Source organism: Schistocerca gregaria, chromosome 7, assembly GCF_023897955.1.
Source record: "Schistocerca gregaria isolate iqSchGreg1 chromosome 7, iqSchGreg1.2, whole genome shotgun sequence".
In the NCBI taxonomy this organism is placed as follows: domain Eukaryota; kingdom Metazoa; phylum Arthropoda; class Insecta; order Orthoptera; family Acrididae; genus Schistocerca; species Schistocerca gregaria.
In genome coordinates, this window is record NC_064926.1 from 22,323,554 (window position 1) to 22,346,913 (window position 23,360).

Consider the following 23,360-nt stretch of genomic DNA (forward strand, 5'->3'; position numbering starts at 1 on the left):
TCCAGATGTTTCTTTATACGATGGGGTATGGTCGACTGTGATGCCATCATCCTTGGGGTAGTTAATGTGATGGAGAACACTGCCATCAAATTGTACCTTGAGCTCAGTGTAAACTTATTTCTTGTTAAGGTGAAACACACAAACTTCGTTGTTACTGGCATTGGGGTTCAGTCCCCATTTTTTGAAATATGAGTTAAGGGCCGCTAAGTCCTTTACTAGTGTTCCCTCTGAGCGACCAACCTTTCTTGATTGACAAGCCAAAGCGATATCGTCTGCAAAGCAGAATTTCCTTGAAGTTTTTCTTGGAAGGTCGGAAATATAAAGCCTGAATAGATGACGGCCAAGAACAGAGTCCCATGGCAGGCCATTAATTAGTTTCCTTATTGAGCTTCTATTTTCACCCAAACAAACCTGAAAGTATCTATTACTTATCATGTTATTAATGAGAGCTGCTGTTATTGAGCATTTAATTATTTTCAGCAATTTGTAAATCACATCTTCCCTCCAGACAGTGTCATATGCTACTGTGAGTTTGACAAAAGCCACGGAAGTCTTCACTTTCTTCTGGAAATTGGCATCATTGAAAGCTGTCAGAGACAGTACCTGGTTGTTGAACCTTCAGTGAGACCTAAATCTCGCCTGTTCCATTGGGATGTATTCTAGAATACAACCACTAATTCTATTGTGAACAAGCATATACATGCAACTAAGCAGGGAAAGTGGCTGAAAGTTCTGAGGGAGATCCGTTTATTTGTTACATTTTAAGATTGTTGCAGTTTTTATTTTTTTCTGTTCCTTCCTGTCTTCAAAATAACAAAGAAGATCCAGTCCTGGACCCTTACCACTTTTAACCTCTGCTAAAGCTACATCTGTTTCATCTACGGTGAATGGGGAAGAGAATTTTGAGTTGCTTGGCGACTGAGCTTTCAGATTTATTAGCTCTTTTTAGATTCTGGCGGTGTGCTGTTTATCTGTGGACGCTCTGGACGAGTTTACTATTGGCTTAGCACTATGACTGACTGAAATACCGGGTTTCTGAGCAGATTTATTAAAAGAGCTACCCAATTTATGAAGCAAGGATCACGTCTTCCTACTTGAATGTTTAAAATTCAAATTTTTTACTGTCTCAGACCAGCACCTTTATCTTGCATTATCGAGACTATGAAGAAGTTCATCCATAAAACCACTGTCTCCACTTCTGTTAAAATGTTTGTATAGGTGATCAAATCCCTCATCCTGTACTGGGATATACTCTCTCCTACATCCCCAAGGAATATGTTTGTTAGCAGATGGCTGTAGCTCTAGGGTTCTGTTGGATTGAAAAAAAAAGTGTTCTTCTGGGTGGTCAGAGAAATCCTGTCAGAACGCCTTTTTAAAATTACATCTAAGTTGTGGCACTGACGTAACCAGTGGGATACAATATTGAAAATAATTGGTCTGTGTTGGCTATGTGGGAAGTCTGACAGCGCTTTTCATGATGTAAGAATTGGTTTATCTTTACGATAATGACAGACAAATCACAGGTCTGGGTTGTAGCCTCTCTGCCATGCAGCTGATCTAAATGTATCTATATCTTTGGAGTCAGAGACTGATTAAAGGATTTTATTTTCACTCACAGCCACAGTATTGGTTTCATGTATGCTTCCAATGTGCATGGTGCCTGTTAAAATCACCAACGTATATTCTTGGATGGGCAGTAATCGACAGAGCATTTGGTAGTTTCCAGATTTTATGGATAAATGACCTCTTCAAGTTTTATTGAAACATGAATTTCATCAGTTGTATATGCTGAGATTAGGTGTGCATGATCAGTGTTAGCTCTAACATAAGTAGCAACAACATAAACGATGTGGTAAGTTGCACCAATAACCTCATGACCATGTGTCCTTCCTGTTCTACAAAGAGCCTCTTCATTTTAGACATTGGTTTCCTGGATGAAATCCATATCAATATTATTACTTAAAATAAAGTTTGACAAGTAATCACTTTTGGCTTGCCTAATTCGTTCTATGGGTTGGGGTTGGATTGTTTGGGGGAAGAGACCAAACTGTGAGGTCATCAGTCTCATCGGATTAGGAAAGGAAGTTGGCCATGCAATTTCAAAGGAACCATCCTGGCATTTGCCTGGAGCGACTTAGGGAAATCACGGAGAACCTAAATCAGGATGGTGGGATTGAACCATAGTCTTCCCAAATGCGAGTCCAGAACGCTAACCACTGTACTGTATCACTCTGTATTCATTCCATATTTAGTTGGCAATCAAGGACTGAAGGTCTCAGTGTTTTAGACGCTTGGTCCTGAGAAGGGCCTTTTGCTAGTGTTTTGTTGCCTAAGTTAGTCTAGTGTTTTCAACCAGGAAGTTCAACAAAGGTATGGCTGTTGAGGCGCTCTAGCTTATTTAACGTCAGTTCACACGCACATTGCCTGTCACATCATGGCATAAATCAATATAGGTCATGTGATCACCAATCGCATGGCTGATTGTGAGCTGTTTTCTTCATAGAATGTTTGCAAGATGAGTTTCAACTTTTTTGTGCAGGATTCATATACACAACATGATAGATTATATACATTTGTGAGAAAATGACTTGTATTGTACTTGGATGGTTTGAGCTTGCAGGGATGTGTTGTATACTAGAGAAGGAAGATAGAAGTGTAAAACAATTCGAAAAAGGGTGTGGCTGTAGAAAAATGTCATTACATGGTACAGAAGGGAAATTTAACACACTATACAAGGATCTCAAAGAACAGAAATCCCAGTTATTTTCATTAATGACGCCAAATTGCACCCAGAATTACTGAAAGGAACACAGTGTTATGAACTGCCATCACATCCCATGAAAAATTGATTTGTTTAGCGTTAAGTTTAGTTGCTAGTCCAATACAAATTTTTGTGTAATATTCATGTCTCCCTCAATTCCTTTCCCTTCAAGATTTATAGGTTTTCTTTGAATCTTGTACTTGGCTTTTAATATTTCAAGAGCTTTACTTCTACTGAGGTTAGCTAGTGAAACTACATAAATATTGACCACTGACGCTTGCAAAACTGTTTCACACACAATCCAGAAAGCTTCTTAACAATAAATAAGCCTTGTATTTAAACAAACAACTCTAATACATTACTTGGTGTGTACTTCACAAAAAGGGATCTGACCATTGTTATGATGTCTAATGGCTTCAGTACATTTATTTATGAAACAGTAGAAATTCCTGACAACATACCAATAAATTCCACTTCTACCCACAGCATTTTTTTACTTCAATTACAACCATATTGCAAACATTTCATTATAAAATATTAAATACAGTGACGGTATGTATAAAAATCCACTTCATAAGCATAGTAGAGATCAAGTATACTCATATACAATTCACCCCGTTACCTCACTGCCTCAACCAATCTTTCATCATTTATTATAAATTATGGCAAAAGAAATAGAAGAACAAAACAAAACAATTTATAACAAATAACGAACAACAAAAAACCGATAACAACCACGAAAATTATGACAAAACGAAATATGGAGGTCTGCACATGGCCGTGTATCAGAAGTAAATGAGCTTGAGGGTCACATGATCAACAAAAGGATGGATCACATCAGCCATCAAAACTTTCTTCCCAAGAAACCTTGTCAGTGCCATTCTGTGTCGTGACATGACGTGGTGTGATGTGATTCGATGTGGATGCCGCAGTTTCAAATACAATGCAGAATAATATGACAGGATGTAACATGATGGCCAGTGTAACTGGCCTTTGTACTCATTGCATGTGACTAGTAGCATTGCAGCACTTTTACTTAAAATATTAATTTACCAGTCTGCAGTCAGATACGTGCTCTAGTTCATTTTAGTATGCATGTAACAGAAATAAAACAGCTTTTTCGAAATAAAAAAGGAGAATGGGTAGTATGGCCCCATCGACGAGTGCAGCTAATACGGTACATAATTTGTGGGTTTCTGTAGTGGCATCATGAGCTACTGTTCACACTGGATGCCACGAATTCTAGGGTGCAAACAGAATAAGGTGGCCAGTAGATGTGCAATCAGCAGCACACACGTGGGGAGAGTAGTAATGGTTGGAGATGCAGGCAAGAGCTGTAGGGGAAATGCCGAGGGCTGTAGGCGAAATGCCATTCTAAACTGAAGGCGATGTTCACATATTTTGTAAATATAAAGTGGAGCACCTGCATGTCCACTCTTACATGGTGACCATTTTAAAAGGTATACTCTCACCTCTGCTTTGGTTAATACCTAAAAGGAAATCCGCTAAAAATGCAATAAAAGCAGCGATTTATTTTCAACCTGGCTTGTTAACCACTTGTAATTTTCAGAGAAGCATCATGAGTGATAAAGTTTGTGTAATACCTACATTTTTCTTGTTGCTGTGTTAAAATTTTCTTCTTTTGCCAATACACAGCGGAGTTTACACAATTTCACCTCACTAATACATTATGCAGGCACTACCGCAAGTTTTGAAACCATGGTTTATTAAGTTTATGAAGTGAGAAACTGAGGAAAAGTAAGATCAATAGCTTACGAAAAAGCATACCCTTGGTGGAAAAATAAACATATAATGTCTTCACTTATGCGATTCTGTAACCCTCAGCATTTTTCATTTCACCAGTTAACAATGCCATAGAAGATTGAGTTCTTTCATCGAAAAAGTCTGTTGTTAATGGAATAACACTGTAGATAATGAGGTTTTGCATAATAATCTTATGGGAAAATACTATCCTTTTTGCATGCTTTCATTTTCCAAAATCTAATTTCGATATCTCAAACCATTTATCAAATACAAGGAATATTGTCGATATGGCATTCTGGCTTTATCGGTGGTGCGCACGATCGCAAATGAGTGTAATACATCAGATCAATTTTCTCGATATTAGTGACAGATAGAGACCTCTAAACAAGACCCAAGAAAAGTTCAATATGTTGGATAAATTTCATACACAGCAACACGTTATGTAATATGTACCAAAAACAAAATCATAGCGACCCCCACTTTTCATTGCAAACCTTTTAGAATTTTTTTTGCAATGTCTTACTTACATGCAAATATCACAATAATTATGACCATTAACGAAATGATGGACATGTCATGTCATCTTAAGGCTCACATATAAAGATATAAGTAAAGCTAAAATGAAATTTTTACCGAATATTTTTTGTAAAACCGTTTGAGAAATATAAGTGGCATACCCTTCGATTGACATCGCAGATGTTAAATCAGGCAAACAGTGTCAGCCTCCCCTTCTGAACAAACGAATGGACTTGTCGAGAGCTTGGGACAGAAACTGGTAACTGTCCATTGGCCACAGTATCCTGCGTGGACTTTAGATAATTGTGAAGCTTTCAGTATGGCATCAATTGAAATCATACTTGCTGCATGAATGTTACAATATGGGCTACAGTAGTGCATCTGTGACCAGAGTGAATGCAAAGGAGACGAAACCCAAATGTGGGATCCAAAAATAGGCTTTTCATAGGGAAAATCTGGGACTTCAAACACGTTTATAAAAGAAAAAATGTTGTCTGAAATGGTAAACTAACCAACAGCTGGCATGTAAATATCATCTGGAGACACACCACTATTCAAGATGTTAAAATTTTATTGTATTCGTTCATCTAGGCATCTTGAATAACTAATTTTAGTTTAAAAGCTTCCAAATGACACTCTGGAGCTGTTTCCTGCATGTAATCCACAATTTATACAAAGCTTAGTCTCACAAATCATGAAATTTAAACAACTCGCCTTTTCCGGTTACATATATTAAGTTTACTGCTTATTCACCCAAAAATCTTTTAAGATTTTCGAATACTGCCATCCACCTCCACACACACACACACACACACACACACACACACACACACACACACACACACACACACACACATGCACATGCACACACACTGCTGCAGAAAATCAAACATAGGTTGCTGTTCTTATAGTTTCAGAAGCTGCCGAGCTGTGGTGGAAGATAACTGGCGCAACAAAGTACAACCAAACTGAACTTTTTCAGGCATGACATAAGATGTGTCACTAAACACTGGAGTTCACACCTGTAACTGTAGTATGCCACTATTTGTGGCGAGACTTTTGCTGCATGTGTGAACACAGATTATTTCACAATGCCAGCATGCTCGGTCAGAGGGTTAGCCCTCTGTAATAAATGAACTGAGTGAACGGTTCAATGATAAAGCTTGAACGGGAGTCATAGTATGTCCACCCAAACTAATAAAACGAACAATAATGAACAAAATGAGATTTAAAAAAATAGTGTATCAGATTGCAGATAAAGAGGTCACATGATCTAATTCTGGAAGCATAATACATTTTTAAAAGTTTTACGCAAACTACGAAAATCGCGTTAGCAACAACTGATGTTGCAGTTGTTTCGATTGTGGAATTTATTATATCTCTCTTGACATTAGTCTTACTCTGAGAAAAAAGAGAAAAGAGGATAAATGTACTTACTTTGCAAACAAAAAATTTACTTTTTTGGAAAGCACTTCTAGTACTGAAGATATCACCATACACCCAAAGTATAAGGACGTTTACAACGATGAGGTGATATGGATAGATATAAAGTGTACTGCATACAACATGCAGGTGACACAAACGTGAGGGCTGTGGTGTAATGAGTATAAACTAACGTTCTCATCTGACACAGACCTACTTCATCTTTATGTAAGATGATGAAACTGTAAAAATTTAAACAATAAGGATCCTAGCTAGACAGCACAAAGAAAAAAAAAATGTTTCTAATAAAGTAAAAAGTGTGTGGTCACATTAAGTAGAAATTATCTTTTCGAATGTGATGAGTGCGAACAGCGAAGGCAAATATAAGCGCATGTGAACAGCAAGGAAAACAATAATATTCTGTTCCTGACTGATGTGGTGAATTTTTGTATCTGGGATTTGGTTTTTATATGAGAGGACTGTCGAGTGGTTTTACAAATAAGTTCAAAATGTTTTTTCGTGTTAGCTTTGAACCAGCGATCTATGGACGTCGTCTTATAAAATTCGACGGTCTACAATTCTAACCACTAAACTACCATACAATTGAGACGTAATTAGTTGAAACAATTTTCACTATGTGTTTAATTTCGCTGAATGACGCAATCTTTCGTTGTAACAGTGGGAGAGCGTATCTCGGAAGCTAGTTAATGTTAACTGCACTGTGTAACATATTTTTTGGTTCATTAATGAAGTCGTGCATCGACGTGGTGGCAATTTTCTGGTACAGGGCAACCACATTTTATGCGTCTTATTCTCTGAACTCTCAAAAACAACTTTTCAGGAGTTTTTATAAATGTTTATGTACAGTATGGTACCACACATAATTTGTAACCCATTAGAGAGTGACATCACGGGCATCACATCACACGAATGGAGCGTTTTAGTGGCCTTTCAAATTATTTGATTTTCATTTCCATTTTCATAAAAGAATACTGAAATTTAAGATGGGGGGGAAAAACCATGTTAGGAGCATAAAATGACATAATTAATCATTTTAGACAATTTCCAGAAAACAGTCAGGTTGTCCTTCCTGGTGCCTGCAACAAACTTGGATGTCTCTCCATGCTAATTTGGAATTTTTTGTAAAGGCAAAAAATCACTTTTAATTATCTGTTCAATGAAAATACCAAAAGCTCATTTTTCAAGTTCATGATCTCCAGGAAGGAAAGAATCTTGACAAAATCTTGCATTATTCAAATTAACAAGATAAGTTCTTTTACAATGTGACGATCGTCTGCAATGCACTTTTCTTGTTTTTTGGAAATTTTCTGGTACAGGTAAACGACATCCGCAATTTTTATGGGAAGCATTTATGCGTTCAGCAGTAGCACAATGATTTCCACTTTTGCTCAGAATACTACAAATCGACCAGCAAGAAGAATAACTAATAAGCATCTGCATTCTATTTATTTCAACGCAGAGATTTGCAAATTTGTTTGCATTAACAATGCAGGAGTAGTGTTCAGTCCCCCCTCTTCTCGCTTCCTGTATTCCTTGTTGCGCATGCGCGGCTTCGTGATAGTTCCGACAGTCAGGAACCTTTGGTTCTATTGGAAGTCTCGAACGCATAATTTGCACGTTTCTTTGCCTGACGGACTGTGGTGCTGGTTGACACTTCTGGTCTATTCACGTTGTTGAAATGTTTCTGATGTAAATAATGAAACAATGTACTAGGTACGTATGTTTTTCATGCTTAGCACAACGCGTTTAGAGAATTTAATCGCATTGTCAAGTGAAAATATGCACGTAAGTATTTTGCGTACTGTTTGTACGTATGTTGTGCCTCTCTTGTATTGCATTGTGTCGTCTTGTCGAGGTTAAGTTACAGTATGTGCCTAACACTAAGACACTGTGAAACTTCACAAACACTATAAGAGTGATGGCTTGCAGATGTCTTGTTTTCTGAATAATTGAGAAGGTACAGAATCTTATAACAAAGAAAAGACGGCTACAGTGCAAGACAGGAAGCACAACACAGAAACACTAATGTAAATATTTTATCATGACCTTGAGAAATTCTCGAAACGCGTCGTGCGAAGCATGAAAAAATACGTAAGTGGTGCAGTGTTTCATTACTGTATTTTAAAACCTGAATTACATTTGCTGGCTTTCCAAAAACATCGATTTTGATTAATGAAATTGAGTAAAATGTTTCTGCTTCCCACTTGTGGTCTGCACTTGCACGTCTTGGAGAACCAGTAATACAAAATGTTAACTGAAGACGTTCTTTATTGTTCCCGAGACCATTTTCCTCATTAGTGGTCTGTTTTCTTTACATACTTTGATTATATGCATATTATCAAAAAAATTGAGCAGCTGTCTCATTGACTTTGGTAACACAAATTTTGTTTCTGATTGACAATACATTCCAGATAATTAGTACCAATGTTAATAAACATTGTAGTACATGCCCGAAAGTATCTAATCTGAAGAAAAATTATCGTTGGTTTAGTTGGTAGTGAGTGGCCGCAATAAGTCCACTGGTTAAGAATGCAGCTTAATTTCACTATTTATGTATAACAACATAGCGTGTTTATTTCTAACTATGTATCTCCCCTGTAAAGGGAGCCAACATAATCTGTGCGTGTCATTTATAGCAATGAGTTTGACCTCCCTATTATCGTCTATTGTCATCGGATCATTGTATGGATGAAAAAATGTATCCCTTTTGAAAGCGGTGTTAAAGGATAAAGAGATTCTGTTGCTTTTGGTTCCTCAGACTTTATATAGGCAACATATTTCTACAGAAAAATCCCTCAAGAGAACAAAATCACACTAGGAAGTATTAAATTTTCATAAGTTTGAGAAATACAGTTTCTTTACTAGGATATCAGGAACATAGAACTTCCTATCTTCAATGACAGTGCTACGACTTACGAGACTGGACATAAAAGCTCTGCACGTGCGCGCGCTGATCCCTTTGGTACAGGCTTCTGAAAGGTTTTGGAACCAGGCAAAGAATTAACTCTGATCAATCGAAACTAGTTGCAACCGTCCGTTGGTAGCAACTCGAACAGATACCACGCAGTCACTAACAACGGGAAGAACTGTGAGAGTACATGCGCGAAAGCATTCACATGGTTGAAACTGGATCTCGAACGAATATAGTAATCGACTAATCTCGGAAACTACTGTCACTGTGGTCACTGGTGTGTGAGCATAGGAGTGGAAGAGAAATGTGTGTTCGAGGTTAAGTTGTTGTAAACGTAGCACGTGATATATTGAGAAAAACACCATGGGAAAACTAAATGTTTCCATTTTGCGGTATCTCACGAGGGAAGATTTCCGTGTTCTAACTGCAGTAAGTTTGACGCCTTGTTGGGTTACCTGTAATAAGCCACACGGTTGATCTCAAAAGCTTTCTTCTTCTTTTTTTTTTTTTTTTAAAAAAAACTCGGCAAAGTGACTTATTTTAGTCGAACATTTAATAGAAAAACACACTGTCTTAATAACCTTTTATAATTTAGATACATCGTCAATGCCGGATATTCATTGTATAGTGTCAGAGGCATGGAGGAGGAGGGAAGGAATTAGGCGTCTGAAACACTTTTGCAGTGTCTCAGAGATGTGAAGGACGACAGGTGTTGAATATGTTTGTTATAACATGCAGATTTAGAACACACAGACATAAAGAAGAATTTTAGATTACGATAAATGATACTTTCACGCCATGTAAAATTAAAAAAAAAATCTAACGTACTTGCCCTGACAGTATATTATTTTGTATATTATTTTGTTCCCAGATTGAAATGGGAATGAAGAATCATGAACTGGTTCCTGCACCTCTTGCAGCCTCAATCGCTAACTTGCAGCATGGTGGCGTTCACAAAGTGCTCAAGGATTTGTGTAAACATAGACTGCTCAGCTATGAGAGAGGGAAACGATGTATGTAAAAATTTCTTTTGTATTAAGCTGATTAAATTAGCTGTTAGACATCGTTCTTCCGTGAAATTATTTATCCGACTTCGATACTGATGTTTGATTTGCAGATGACGGATACAGGTTAACAAATTCTGGGTATGATTATTTGGCACTCAAGGCCTTGACTATGAAGAATGTAATATCATCGTTTGGCAACCAGATAGGAGTAGGCAAGGAATCGAATATTTATGTTGTTGCTGATGAGGAAGGAAATCCACTGTGTTTGAAACTACACAGGTAATTAAATGTATATTACTATTCCTAACTTTAAATTATGTGCTAGTGGAGATATGTTAGAGTATATGCTATTGTATCCCCATTGTGTTTGCAAATTCCACATGGCAGTATCCCAAAACAAATTAAAACACTGGTGCTGTATGTAACAGGCAGAAGAGGTCTCCATTTGACTGTATACATGAGTCACAAATTGTACATATGGTTTATGTGTCAACACATCAGCAGTGTACGTGTCAAACAGCTGGTAAAAGTTACACATTGGACACCTCTTGCATTTTTAAATATGGCGCAGATGTAAACATTAGGCTTTGCTACCAGTCAATTTGTTACCACAACCAGATTTTCTACTTTCACATTCATTGGCTTCACAGTCTCCCAACCAAATTGTTACTTTTCAACCTAAGCTAGACTTTGGGCTGTGTGCCTTACGGAAGTGTCCAATTCTGTCTTTGACCCTTGATGTGATCAGTAAGGTGAAAATGCCCACTGCCAATGTACACAAAATGAAGACAGTGGCATCACTACATGCACACGCCATCAAATGCGGACAAAAATGAAAATGACATAACGTCCCCCTGTAAACATGAAATGAAACCAACAGGAGGTATGTGGAAAATTAGGCTTTTAGTATGCGGACAAGCTAAATATACAACAAGAAAAAACACCTCCCTATTAAAAAAAAAACAATTTAAATTGTATCTGTGTGGTACACCAATTAAACCACAGTAATTGGACATTTCCCTTGATCTATATACCTCAGCCACAGTTATTGATCTCTCTCTCTCTCTCTCTCTCTCTCTCTCTCTCTCTCTCTCTCTCTCTCTCTCTCTGGCAATGCCGCATATACATGTCCCTGGTCTGAACCACTGGAACTCTGGTCAGTGTCATGTTGTTGCCATAAATGACACCCAAATTTTCAGCAATCGCTCCGAACATCTGCAGAAACTGTATGCTAGGAATCATAACACCCATCTCTGAATTTTATGAGACACTCATGAACTTCGCTGTCATATTCATACCTAACAAAAAAACAATAAAAAAATACTTCTTTCCTGACAACAAACACCAAACTAATCAGACCTAACAAAAACGCCAAACGCATACAAAGAGACCTCAATAACTCACTGAAAATGCCTTCACAACCCACGTTATCGAACTAACTACTTAAACTCAAAACCACATTAACACGATGACAACCAAAACCAAAATGAAACTCAGCATGTCCACATCCACAACCAAAGTGTATGCTCTAATACAATACGACATCCTAAAATGCAACTAACTTAAAAACTCAGTGCAACAGTGATGTTATTAACCACACAAAACACTGTTACGTCATGGGTCAGAGCAGACTGGTGGAATTGGATGCTTCCATTGACTATAGTTCAGTCTTTCACAACAACCAAGATTTTTTGTGGGACCGGGGGGGGGGGGGGCATACCACATTTCAATCAACAACTTTATATAATGTAGTTTTTGTGCAACTTTGCTTAAAAAAAATTGCTTGTAGATTTTCTCCATACAGTAAAGGCATCAAAACCATAAAAAGCAGCTACTTTCAGTGGTAAGTAGAATGTATTGTTCTCAGCTATAATTTGGGCCAACTAAAGTGTGCTAATGTGTAACTGGTTTCATAAGTTTCAGTAAGAAACTTGGTGATTGTTATTGTCTTTGTGGTTGTTGAGCTTAGTGGGCAACCAGCAGGGAACATTCCATATACCTTTTCGAAGCTTACCCCAAAGTCAGGCTCATGCTGTGTGAATATTTCTCCCCGTAGGCGGAAGGAGAGGGGGGGGGGGGCTGCTCTTTGGTGGTTTGGTTGGACTAATGAACTTAATTCTGCTGCGGTGGTCTCCCCTCCAGAACAAGTAAAACTTCTGATAAGTGTTTCAGTAAGAGAGCACATTTATACCAAAATGTGTTTGTAATAGTGAAAGAGAGAGGGCACATGTCTGTAGCTTCCACCATTTAATGTTTAGTCATTACACACTATGATACAACATATCAGTGTATTACAAACATCCAAATTAGCAGAAACTTTAAAAATAAGATAAGTTTGGTGGGTTGTCTGATGTTATCAGAATGTGCAGCATACTTTATTTTCATTAAAGCTATTATCAGAGTGTGAGCTACATAATGTTCCACAAGTAAGGAGGTAATGGAGCAAATAGTGTGCTCAAGCACATGGCTAAACAGTGAGCTCAAGAAAATGGCTGTGTTAATACCATCTTGTATTGTTGAAATATATGAAAGAAGGCTTCCTCCACAGTAATGTGCAGCCATGTCTGTCCAGTCCCATGTGCTGCTATAATACCAACAACATGTTCATATTATACTCCCATGTAAAGGCCAAGCAACATCTGGAAAACATGGACAGGCAGCTCATGAAATGGAGATTGTATGGTGCTCTTTACTGCCATATCTAAATCTATGTACATTTTCCGCAAGTCAACTATTTGCCCTCCCCAGTATTGTCCTTATGTGCTCACACCATTTCTGTTTGCTTTGCAATGTTACATGGTGATTGTATTTCTGTGTGTGTGTGTGTGTGTGTGTGTGTGTGTGTGTGTGTGTGTGTGTGTGTGTTGTTCATTGTGCCTGTCTGCCGACGCTTTCCCGCTTGGTAAGTCTTGGAATCTTTGTTTTTTGCTCAAGTAACACTTTTTAAATCCATGGTGATTTGTGGACAGGAGCTTTTCAGTTCAAGGACATTTATTATATTTGAACTCGAATACATTCAAGAATTCTGCAGCAAGCCAGTGTCAAGGGTAATGATCTGTAATTTTGCAGGTCTGTTCTTTTATCCTTCTCGTGTGCAACTTATCCATGCTCTATTCCAATCACTTGGGACAGTATTGTTGCATGAGAGATTCACGATAAACAAATCTAAGTTAGGGACCAATGCTGTAAAGTACTCTTTGTGAAACCAAATTAGGGTTCCATCTGGACCTGCCAGTAAATTTCTTTTAAACTCTTCCAGTTGCCTGTCCACACCAGGGATGCCTATTGGTGTGTCTCCCATACTGCAATCTGTGCGAGTGTCGAACGATGATATATTTCTATGACCTCCTGCATGAGTGATTTCTTAAATCTGAAATTTAAAACCTCAGCTTTCCTTTAGCCATCCCATATTGCCACACCAGATTAGTCAACAAATGGCAGGATATATGTCTTCAACTCACATTGCAATTTTATGTAGGAGCAGAATATTCTCAGGTTCTCAGCAAGATCTTTTGCTGCAGTAAGACAGTTGACATTGTATGCTTTTTGCATTGATTTTTGATGGACGTTGTCAGTTGACTACACTATTTAAGTCAGAAATACTCAGTGTTCACTGAAGAGATGTCCCCGGAGCTGATGGTGACTTACTTACAAAGCAGTAAAGTCACTGCATTTTTATTGTTAAAATGCCAATGTTGGAAGTTGATGTTATTGAGATGCTAGTTTCTGTTTGTTGTGAAATGTTGTTCATAATTGTAATTAACGTCTTGTACCTTTCAGGAGCTGTGAGAAGTACACATAACACCAAAACTTGTATTTCCAAAGTAATTTTTCCACATGGCATGGAAAGTATACTTACAACAAAATTATATATATATATATATATATATCTTTTTTTTAATGTGGGAAGTGTACTTACCACTGACTTAACTGTTTTATCACACCTGTGGTACTCTTACACTTCTGGATGTGCCTGACATGTTGTGGTAGTAAGATGTACCAGATGTATAAAAACTTTGTGCCTTGCATGTTCTGGTAGTACATTGTGTCAGGTGTACAAAAAAAGCTACAGCAATCAGTTTCCATTTGCCATAAGATCTATACCGTTCTCATTTGTAAAGTCGCTGAATATCCCTAACTGGTGGGAAGAGCAGAAGTCATCAAATTTTCAAAATTGCTGCATAACAAATTGGCTTCCGATGATGTTTAGTGCCATCAAGGAATCTTGAAGTATGTGTAACGGCAACTCGTAACAGCTCCCAAAAAGACCATAAGTAGAAACTTAGCACTGCAGTCTTGGGTCCAAAATCACAAAGATTAAATATATTCAACTGATCACAGTTCTATTATGATACCAAAAGATTAACTTCATCCATGTTTTGTCACATTAATATGTTATTAGGTGGCTGGAGCTGCATGTAATGTCTTCCTCAAACTACCATGTGATAAAGTTTGTTCTGCACTGAGAGACTTCCATTTTTAATCTATTAAGGATCTCCAAGTGGTGTAGGGTAGGTGGTAACTGCAGCCAATCTATTCCCTTGGCGTGCAGACCTCTTCCTTAGGAACACTGCCTTGCTGTAAAGGGATAAAGTTATAAGCAGGTATTGCAAACTGCCACAACACAACCAGAATACTACAAAGTCCGTCAGTCAGCAAAGGGGCTGCATTGTCAGAGACTTCGCAACAATATGATGGTAACAGACACCACTTGTCGCCAATGTGTAACACAGCCTGCAGAAGTATTGCAACCCAGTTAATGACATCTAGGAAGTCACTGATAGTTTCCAGACGGTTCGGTGTGGCACACTGCCTGTGGTAAATGATAGAAATTGACACAGAGCAGCAGTATTTAAGGAAGCTCAAGCCATGTGATTGTTGTCGAACAGTTGGGCTGTAATGTTAGGTCGAACTTCTGCTACTGTGTCCACAAATATCAGATATTACATGAAAGATACAGAGAACATTAACACAGCGACGGCATTCACTACAGAAAGGAATGATATTACTCAAAGAATGTCACCAACTTCACCATCAAAAGGAAAATATATAGTGAAAATCAAAAGTCAAAGATAGTTGCTAAGCTATCAGATGCTCATATACTGTTGTGTGATGATTTGGTAAACACACACCTGCTGAAGCCATTTCAACTGGAAGTGTATCAAAGGAATCAGAGAATCCCTCTATTTTCCGTAACTTATGTCAATTTCTCTGATAAGTTGATATAAAAAAGGATGAACACCGAGTAATAGCACTTTTAGAATGGCTTCTGCATTTCAGTAGGACATTACTCATTCACCTATCATGAACGAACAGATTGCAATATGCACAATTGAGAATACACATTAATGAAACATGAAAAGTTAGTCTGGTACCGCATGCCGCGGAATTTGAATCTCCGCGAGACGTCATGGACATTGACGACAACCAGAGGTCTCTGCACCATTGCACCGTAAGCTGTAGAGTATTTAAGTGCTTGCCTCTTGCTCAGCCAGTGAGTCTAATCGGTGCGTGAGTCTTGAGACATCGTCTTGACATGTCAGTGTGTTTATCGTTATTTGTTTTTGTTACTAGTGGGCATCTTGGATTTGTTTGGTTGCCTCTGTCACTCCATTGCTTCTTGCATGTTGTCGTCGTAAGGTCTCTCTGCATCGTTTCGTGTCCGTCCTTTCCATTCATTCGTTGTTCGCGAGCTGCTCTCCTTTTGGTCCCGCCGCGCTTTCTCGGCCACCCGGTGATTGGAACGGTCGTGGTCACAACAGATTACAACAGTTAGTATGTCATTTAATAACTAATAATGTAAACTTAATAGTATACTTTTTTAAAATAGTTGTTGGTTAAATTGAGAATAATAAAGTTAGTCATAATGTGACATCATATGGTTTAATAACATGCTCTGGCTGTTCTATACATCCACCTCACAACAGATAAAAATTCATACAGATTTCACAGTCTTAGAATATTCTGAATTCTTGTTTCCAATTTTTCCAGTGGCATTAAGCATTATTAGCACAACTGCTGGGAAATTTTCACATTTTGTGAATAAGGAAAAATTCATGATATGTGCTAGTCTTGTAATGAAATCACCAGCAGTAAAGCCTACAGCAGTAAAGCCTACATTTATCTGTCAGTCTTAAGAACTTCTGTGAAGGTTGCCCTTTCCAGAGAGTTTTGGTGAAAGAAATTAATGCATGAAAAAAAAAAAATTGTTCTTGCAGTTTGTGTGTCATAGGTAATTCAGGGAAATGAATTAGTTGTATATTATATTTTATTATATACATTATTTGATGTTGCTTGTGGTTTTATTGAGACAGCTCTTACCTTTAAATATACCTTATTTCTCAGGCTTGGGCGTACGTGTTTCCGTAACCTGAAGGAGAAGAGAGACTATCACCAACATCGAAGAACTGCCTCGTGGCTTTATCTTTCTCGTATTTCAGCCACAAAGGAATTTGCATACATGAAAGCTCTGAGAGACAGAGGTCTGCCTGTTCCTAAACCAGTAGATTTCAACAGGCACTGTGTTGTTATGGAGCTTGTAGATGGGCATCCCCTGTAAGCACTATCTATCTGAAATTACTATCTGTAGTGTTTTTGTGGTAACAGAAGTAAAGCTGTAAAATTTATCATGAACTGTTTTTGACTGTTTCTTTGCATTATTTTTTCAGGTGTCAGGTTCATGAGGTCAAGGATGTTGACGCTCTGTATGACGAATTAATGAATTTGATTGTCAAGCTTGGGAGTCATGGTGTGATTCATGGAGATTTTAATGAGTTCAACATTATGTTATGTGAAGATGACAAACCAGTTATCATTGACTTCCCACAGATGGTATCCACATCTCATCCAAATGCTGAAATGTGTGTATTATTTAGTAACATAATATCACAGAGGAATAATGAATCTTTCTTGCATTTGTTATCACTAGATAGGCTACTCCCATGTAATTGTTATTCCCAACAAGTGATTAAAAACTGCTTTTTTGCTATACGTATTTTTATATACATAGTGTGATACATAATTGCTGGTAAAGACAAGTGTTAGGTGGTGTAATTACCTGATTTTGATTGGAATAATGTTATTTACATTCACATGGGTCTGACATGAGGGAAGGAATCTTTGCTGTCAGCAAAGCAAGAGTCAGCATTCACAGAATTCCCATACCACATGAGCTAGAGATTCTTTCTTTCATATACAGTTGGCAGCTAATGGGCCAGCAGCTCTCCTTGGTGTGAGTAGAGAGCCTTGGTCCATTTGGGGAACATGTGGTGATTACAGGTGTTACTTATATCTGAAGCCTGACATATTGATTGATATACTTATACCTCTAGTACAGATAGCTTATAAGGAATTGCAAGTTCATTTCTGTTTGAAGATGTGGCATTTTAGTTGGCAGAGCCATTGTGATAGCATATGGCCTTGTATTAACTAGCTGGAGGAGTTGTTGATGGAAGAGACTGATTTAGTGAGGCTTAATTTGAGTAAATAAGCTGTGTTTCTTTTGTTGAAATGTGAAGTGTGACTTTAAGCTGTTACTCTATTTTCTCTCTGTGGAGATTTTCCACAAGATTGCTGGGGCTCAGATGAAGTTGGTACATTGACTGTTAATAGTATAAATTTATCAATCCAATGATAGGATTTTGTCACGTTTCAGAATGCATTGAGATTGCTGCATATAAAATTGGTGTAGGAAAGATGACTGTTAACCTTGTCTTGCAGGTCAAAGTGAGACCCAAGACTCTTAATAAGGCTGTTTTAAAATTTCAGGACATACTGATACACATTAAGACTTTCGCTATGGAAAAGATAGTCATAAAATTTATGAAAGCATTGCTTATATTGAACATATGTAGGATCTGACTCATGTTTACACACATGTCGCTCCTTAATATCTTTTTCAGAGGTGTGTTCTGCATTTATATTCATTGTGATTGTCACATCTTTGTAGATGTAGAGACTTGAGTGAAGTAACTACCTCTAAAAGTGATTTTTTCCCATGTCGTAAATAATAATTAAAAATTGCTGTGTCTGACAGGGGCGATTAGTCAAACTGTTTGCTTCAAAAAATTCCCAGGCCGTTATTGCATTGTGGGACTGTGTGTGCTAAAGGAACCAGTAACTTGTATCACCCTTACTTGTCTATGGACTGAAATCTTCTAAGATACCTTATATTACACAATTGTTGTCCATGGCTTGACATTCATTGGACTATCTAGAACAACTTTGTTTCGTTACATGCTAGCATTTTTAAACTCCCTATCTCAAGGCTTCAGCTAGCTGCTGTTTCTCCACAACATCGAAAATGGACAAATTTCATAGTAAATAAATTGGTGTGACATCATGCATATCATGTCCAGGCAGTCATAACAAGCATAGCCATAAATGCCATCCCTGCCAGAACCCTGTATGCCATACTTGTAGCTGAAGAAAAGAATATGGCTCCTATCTGGGAGGGCCACTAGATGGCAATGCCTGAATACAATGCACTAGTTCACAGCAACAAAGTTGTGTGCAGCACAGCCTTTGGAACTCCCAGCCAGTTAATCATTATGCTGGATGTCAATGCCAGCAGAGTTCTGGGTTGAACAGATATTGCAGCGTCATTTATTAACATTGACATACTGAGGCTGGGCTCTCCACCACTTCAGCCACCTTAGTGGCAAGTGACTTCATATGGTGAACAAACAATACCACACAAAAGGCCAAATTACAGTGCAAGCTTGAGTATAAAAATGTACATTTGGTACTAGCACTTTCAGTAATAGCTTCACCCATAGTAGCTAACATATGTGCTCTTGATGCTTTTTCATTGTTTGCTTTTTAGAATACTGAGAAAGTAAATTGCATTTGTCACACCACACTGTTCAACCACTTGAAAATATTGTGGTGGTAAGGGCAGATGTTTGTTTGATCTTGGTCGTAGAGAAAATTTTACAACACTTATATCCTCAAATCCTTGGCTCAATCATAGTTTTGAAAAGCTTATCTAGTTCCATTCACCATATGTGATCTGGTAAAGGCAGATCTGGACAGACTACAAGGAATGGGAGCTTTTTCACCCATTACATCTAATCAGTGTGTATCACCCATGGTAGTTTTTAAGAAACTTATGACGTGTATGTATTTGTATTGATTTTAAGGCTACCATCAATGACTATAGCAATGTAGACTTCTATTCCAAGGCCAGAGGAGTTACTGAAAATACTATCTGGGGGTCAATAGTTTACTAAAATTAAGTGGATGTATACTTAGATTACCATCAAATCTAGAAATCGAGAAACTCTTAGAGACACTGTATGGACTGTACAGATATAATAGATTATCTTTGTTTTATGAATATGCTGACCATATTTCGAAGATATTTGGAAGAGATGAGACTATCTTGACAGATGCCAGAAATCTGCAAGCACTCATTAATTCGTCAATCAAGAGGGTTACATTGTTGTCTGGATGAATGTAGTTTTTCCAGCATACTTTCACATATTTCGGTGGTATATGAAGTATAACTGAGGTAATATCAGTTTCACGCAAAAGCAGTAATCTTCTATCTCCCCTCTCTCCCCCCCCCCCCCCCCCCCCCCCCCAACATTTACAGACATTCCTGCTGAAAGTAACATCAAATGACAAATTCATGCAGTACATTGCTCAGGTAGCTCATCTGTTAAACCTGTTATGCATAAATTATATTAGTTTTAAGATAGTTACAACTTTCCAGAAGGTTTCATGCAGTTTAAAACGTACCAATGGTCTGCTCCCTGCGTCACAATCTGGCAGAACTCTGATACCTATCAGTGTGTTACAGTATGCAATCAGGGTTGTTCTATTGCACAAAAATAATGAAGGCACAGAGCAATTTTTGTACACTTCCAAAACATCAATGGCACAAAGAAATCATTGTTGAATAGTGAATGAATCACTAGCTATTATTCATGGCGTCAAGGACGTGGGTGGACAGAGTACTTAATGAAAGTAGCATACATGTCATATCACATCTATTTCTTCCTCCGACACGGTCTCTACTCCAAGGATGGTGTCATTATGTCAGCCAAGGAGGATACAGTGTCAGGTTATTAGTCCAAAATGCGCAGGCAAAAAATTCCAAAGTTCCCCCACCAGTTACTCACATGACCCACATGAAAGAAATTGTGATGACATGTCTACTGACCAGGTGTGGATTAGGAAATAGAAAGAATGGTCTGGTCTTGTCACACATGCTGCCTGAGTCAATCAGCCACCAAATAGCATTTTTCGTGATGGCCAACATTAGAGCACTCATACGAAAGGGTGCATATTGATTCTGCCAGACCGTTCAAAAGTGCAGTGTTGTTTGTGGTTGATGCTCTCTCCAGTTTCCCGTATGTCCTTGGCTACCTCCCTGGCAGTGATCCAGGCCCTTCACAAACAATGCTCATGTGAGAGAATATACCATACAATTGTATCAGACAACAGCTCTAAGTTTGTGTCATTTGAGTTCAAGAATTTCTGCTAGAGAAACAAAGTATCTTATGTCACCACTGCTCCTTTCCAACCGGCATCAAATTCAGAAGTAGAGTGGGTGGTAATCACATTATTTGAAAACTCTTGTGGCAAAGACAGTGAAGACTGTCTCCCATGGATGCTTTAATGAGCATCCTCATGCTCTAATGGTCACCCACTATCACAGGTTGCAGCCCAGCAGAACTGCCACATGGGCACTGGTACTGTTTGCTGCTGGGTAATCATGAGCACCCAGAGCTCGTGGCTAACACCATGTTACCCTGCAGGCTCTCATTTAATGATTTTACAAGCTGAACCACATCCTCGGATGGACTGTAGGCATTGTAATAGGCTATCAGGGGCATCAGTTATTCTAAGATGTGGCAGGCCAAAACAAACTGGTTTGCCCATATAGCAAACTGCAGCTGCGACTACAGAAAACCTGTGTACCACCCAAGAGCCACGTGAACCCTCTGATCGCCCCATGATTGGCTGCCGCCTCCTCCAGACCCCCCACCCTCTGCTTCAGCCAGCCGTCATTCCTGCCTCCATGTATACAGTGCCATATCCTACATTTTTATGTTCATCCAGCAGTATAACTACAATCCAAATGAGACAAGCATACAGAGGTTGTGTCACACACAATTTCGACCTTCACCTCCTCAGACTGAAACAGAGATGAGCTCATGAAGGTCCCAGCAGAGACTGCCCAGAAAATGCGACTGTGTTTAAGTGAGACTGATATCATCATACCCCATAATGACAGAGCTGCTGGCTGTTACAAACATCCTCCACACTTCCACATCCAATACATTACCAGTTAAAGGGAATTAGGAATAATGTACACTCATCCCACAGCAAGACGAAACAGAGATGTTTGATCTACCACTGGGTGATACCAGTATGCTCAGTGTAGAGCATATTGCTGGGAGGCAGAGCCTGACAGAGGCCGTGTGTGGCATTAGAGGCCACTGCAGATGCTGACTGCTGGACAAGCCCTGTGGCATGAAGCACTGTACAGTCTCCTCGAGTGTTTCCGTGAGTAGATCACTCTACTATATGAAGCTGTGAGGTGCCATACTAGGCCATTGTTGACTACCTCACTGTGTACTTGGATTTCACATTGGATTTGTCTTTGGATGGCCAATACACTGCTGCTACCTGCTTTGCTGTGTTTATGAAATTGACAGTACACAACTTCTGTGACGATGTACGCCTCCACCTCTGGCTGGGTACAAACTCTGAATGTAACCTTTACGTTGTGGACTCAAACACAAGCACCCCTTGTGGGCTCACCTTTGCCACATCTAGCAGACACAATTTGTTTTTATTTTGTGGGATTCAAAATACTCTATAGATGAATTTCTGACTGTATGTTGTTGTTGTGGTCTTCAGTCCTGAGACTGGTTTGATGCAGCTTTCCATGCTACTCTATCCTGTGCAAGCTTCATCATCTCCCAGTACTTACTGCAACCTACATACTTCTGAATCTGCTTAGTGTATTCATCTCTTGGTCTCCCTCTACGATTTTTACCCTCCACGCTGCCCTCCAATGCTAGATTTTAGATCCCTTGATGCCTAAGAACATGTCATACCAACCAGTTCCTTCTTCTTGTCAGTTTGTGCCACAAACTCCTCTTCTCCCCAATTCTATTCAGTACCTCCTCATTAGTTTTGTGATCTACCCATCTAATCTTCAGCATTCTGCTGTAGCACCACATTTCAAAAGCTTCTATTCTCTTCTTGTCCAAACTATTTATTGTCCATGTTTCACTTCCACACATGGCTACACTTCATACAAATACTTTCAGAAATGACTTCCTGACACTTAAATCTATACTCAATGGTAACAAATTTTTCTTGAGAAACGCTTTCCTTGTCATTGCCAGTCTACATTTTATATTCTGTTTATTTCGACCATCATCAGTTATTCTGCTCCGCAAATAGCAAAACTCCTTTACTACTTTAAGTGTCTCATTTCCTAATCTAATTCCCTCAGCATCACCCGACTTAATTCAACTACATTCCATTATCCTCGTTTTGCTCTTGTTGATGTTCATCTTATATCCTCCTTTCAAGACACTGTCCATTCCATTCAACTGCTCTTCCTAGTCTTTTGCTGTCTCTGACAGAATTACAATATCATTGGTGAACCTCAAAGCTTTTATCTCTTCTCCATGGATTTTAATACCTACTCCGAATTTTTCTTTTGTTTCCTTCACTGCTTGCTCAATATACAGATTGAATAACATTGGGGACAAGCCACAACCCTGTCTCACTCCCTTCCCAACCACTGCTTCCCTTTCATGCCCCTCGACTCTATCTGCCATCTGGTTCTGTACAAATTGTAAATAGCCTTTCGCTCCCTGTATTTTACCCCTGCCACCTTCAGAATTTGAAAGAGAGTATTCCAGTCAACATTGTCAAAAGCTTTCTCTAAGTCTACAAATGCTAGAAATGTAGGTTTGCCTTTCCTTAATCT

General features: G+C 38.6%; 1 protein-coding gene across 2 annotated transcripts in view; it reads left to right on the forward strand.

Moving 5' to 3' along the window:
- The first annotated feature begins 8,968 nt into the window (after positions 1–8,968).
- Positions 8,969–23,360, forward strand: part of LOC126281179 (serine/threonine-protein kinase RIO2) — a 93,644-nt gene continuing 79,252 nt past the window's right edge. Inside the window, exons 1-5 of one of the 2 annotated variants that reach the window (XM_049979871.1) lie at positions 8,969–9,824; positions 10,267–10,408; positions 10,513–10,681; positions 16,748–16,957; positions 17,071–17,262. In XM_049979871.1, the coding sequence (XP_049835828.1) occupies positions 9,759–9,824; positions 10,267–10,408; positions 10,513–10,681; positions 16,748–16,957; positions 17,071–17,262 (779 nt within the window). In that variant the 5' untranslated portion in view covers positions 8,969–9,758. Of the gene's footprint in view, positions 9,825–10,018; positions 10,105–10,266; positions 10,409–10,512; positions 10,682–16,747; positions 16,958–17,070; positions 17,263–23,360 lie in introns of those variants that run through there. The other variant, XM_049979872.1, reaches the window with a different exon arrangement.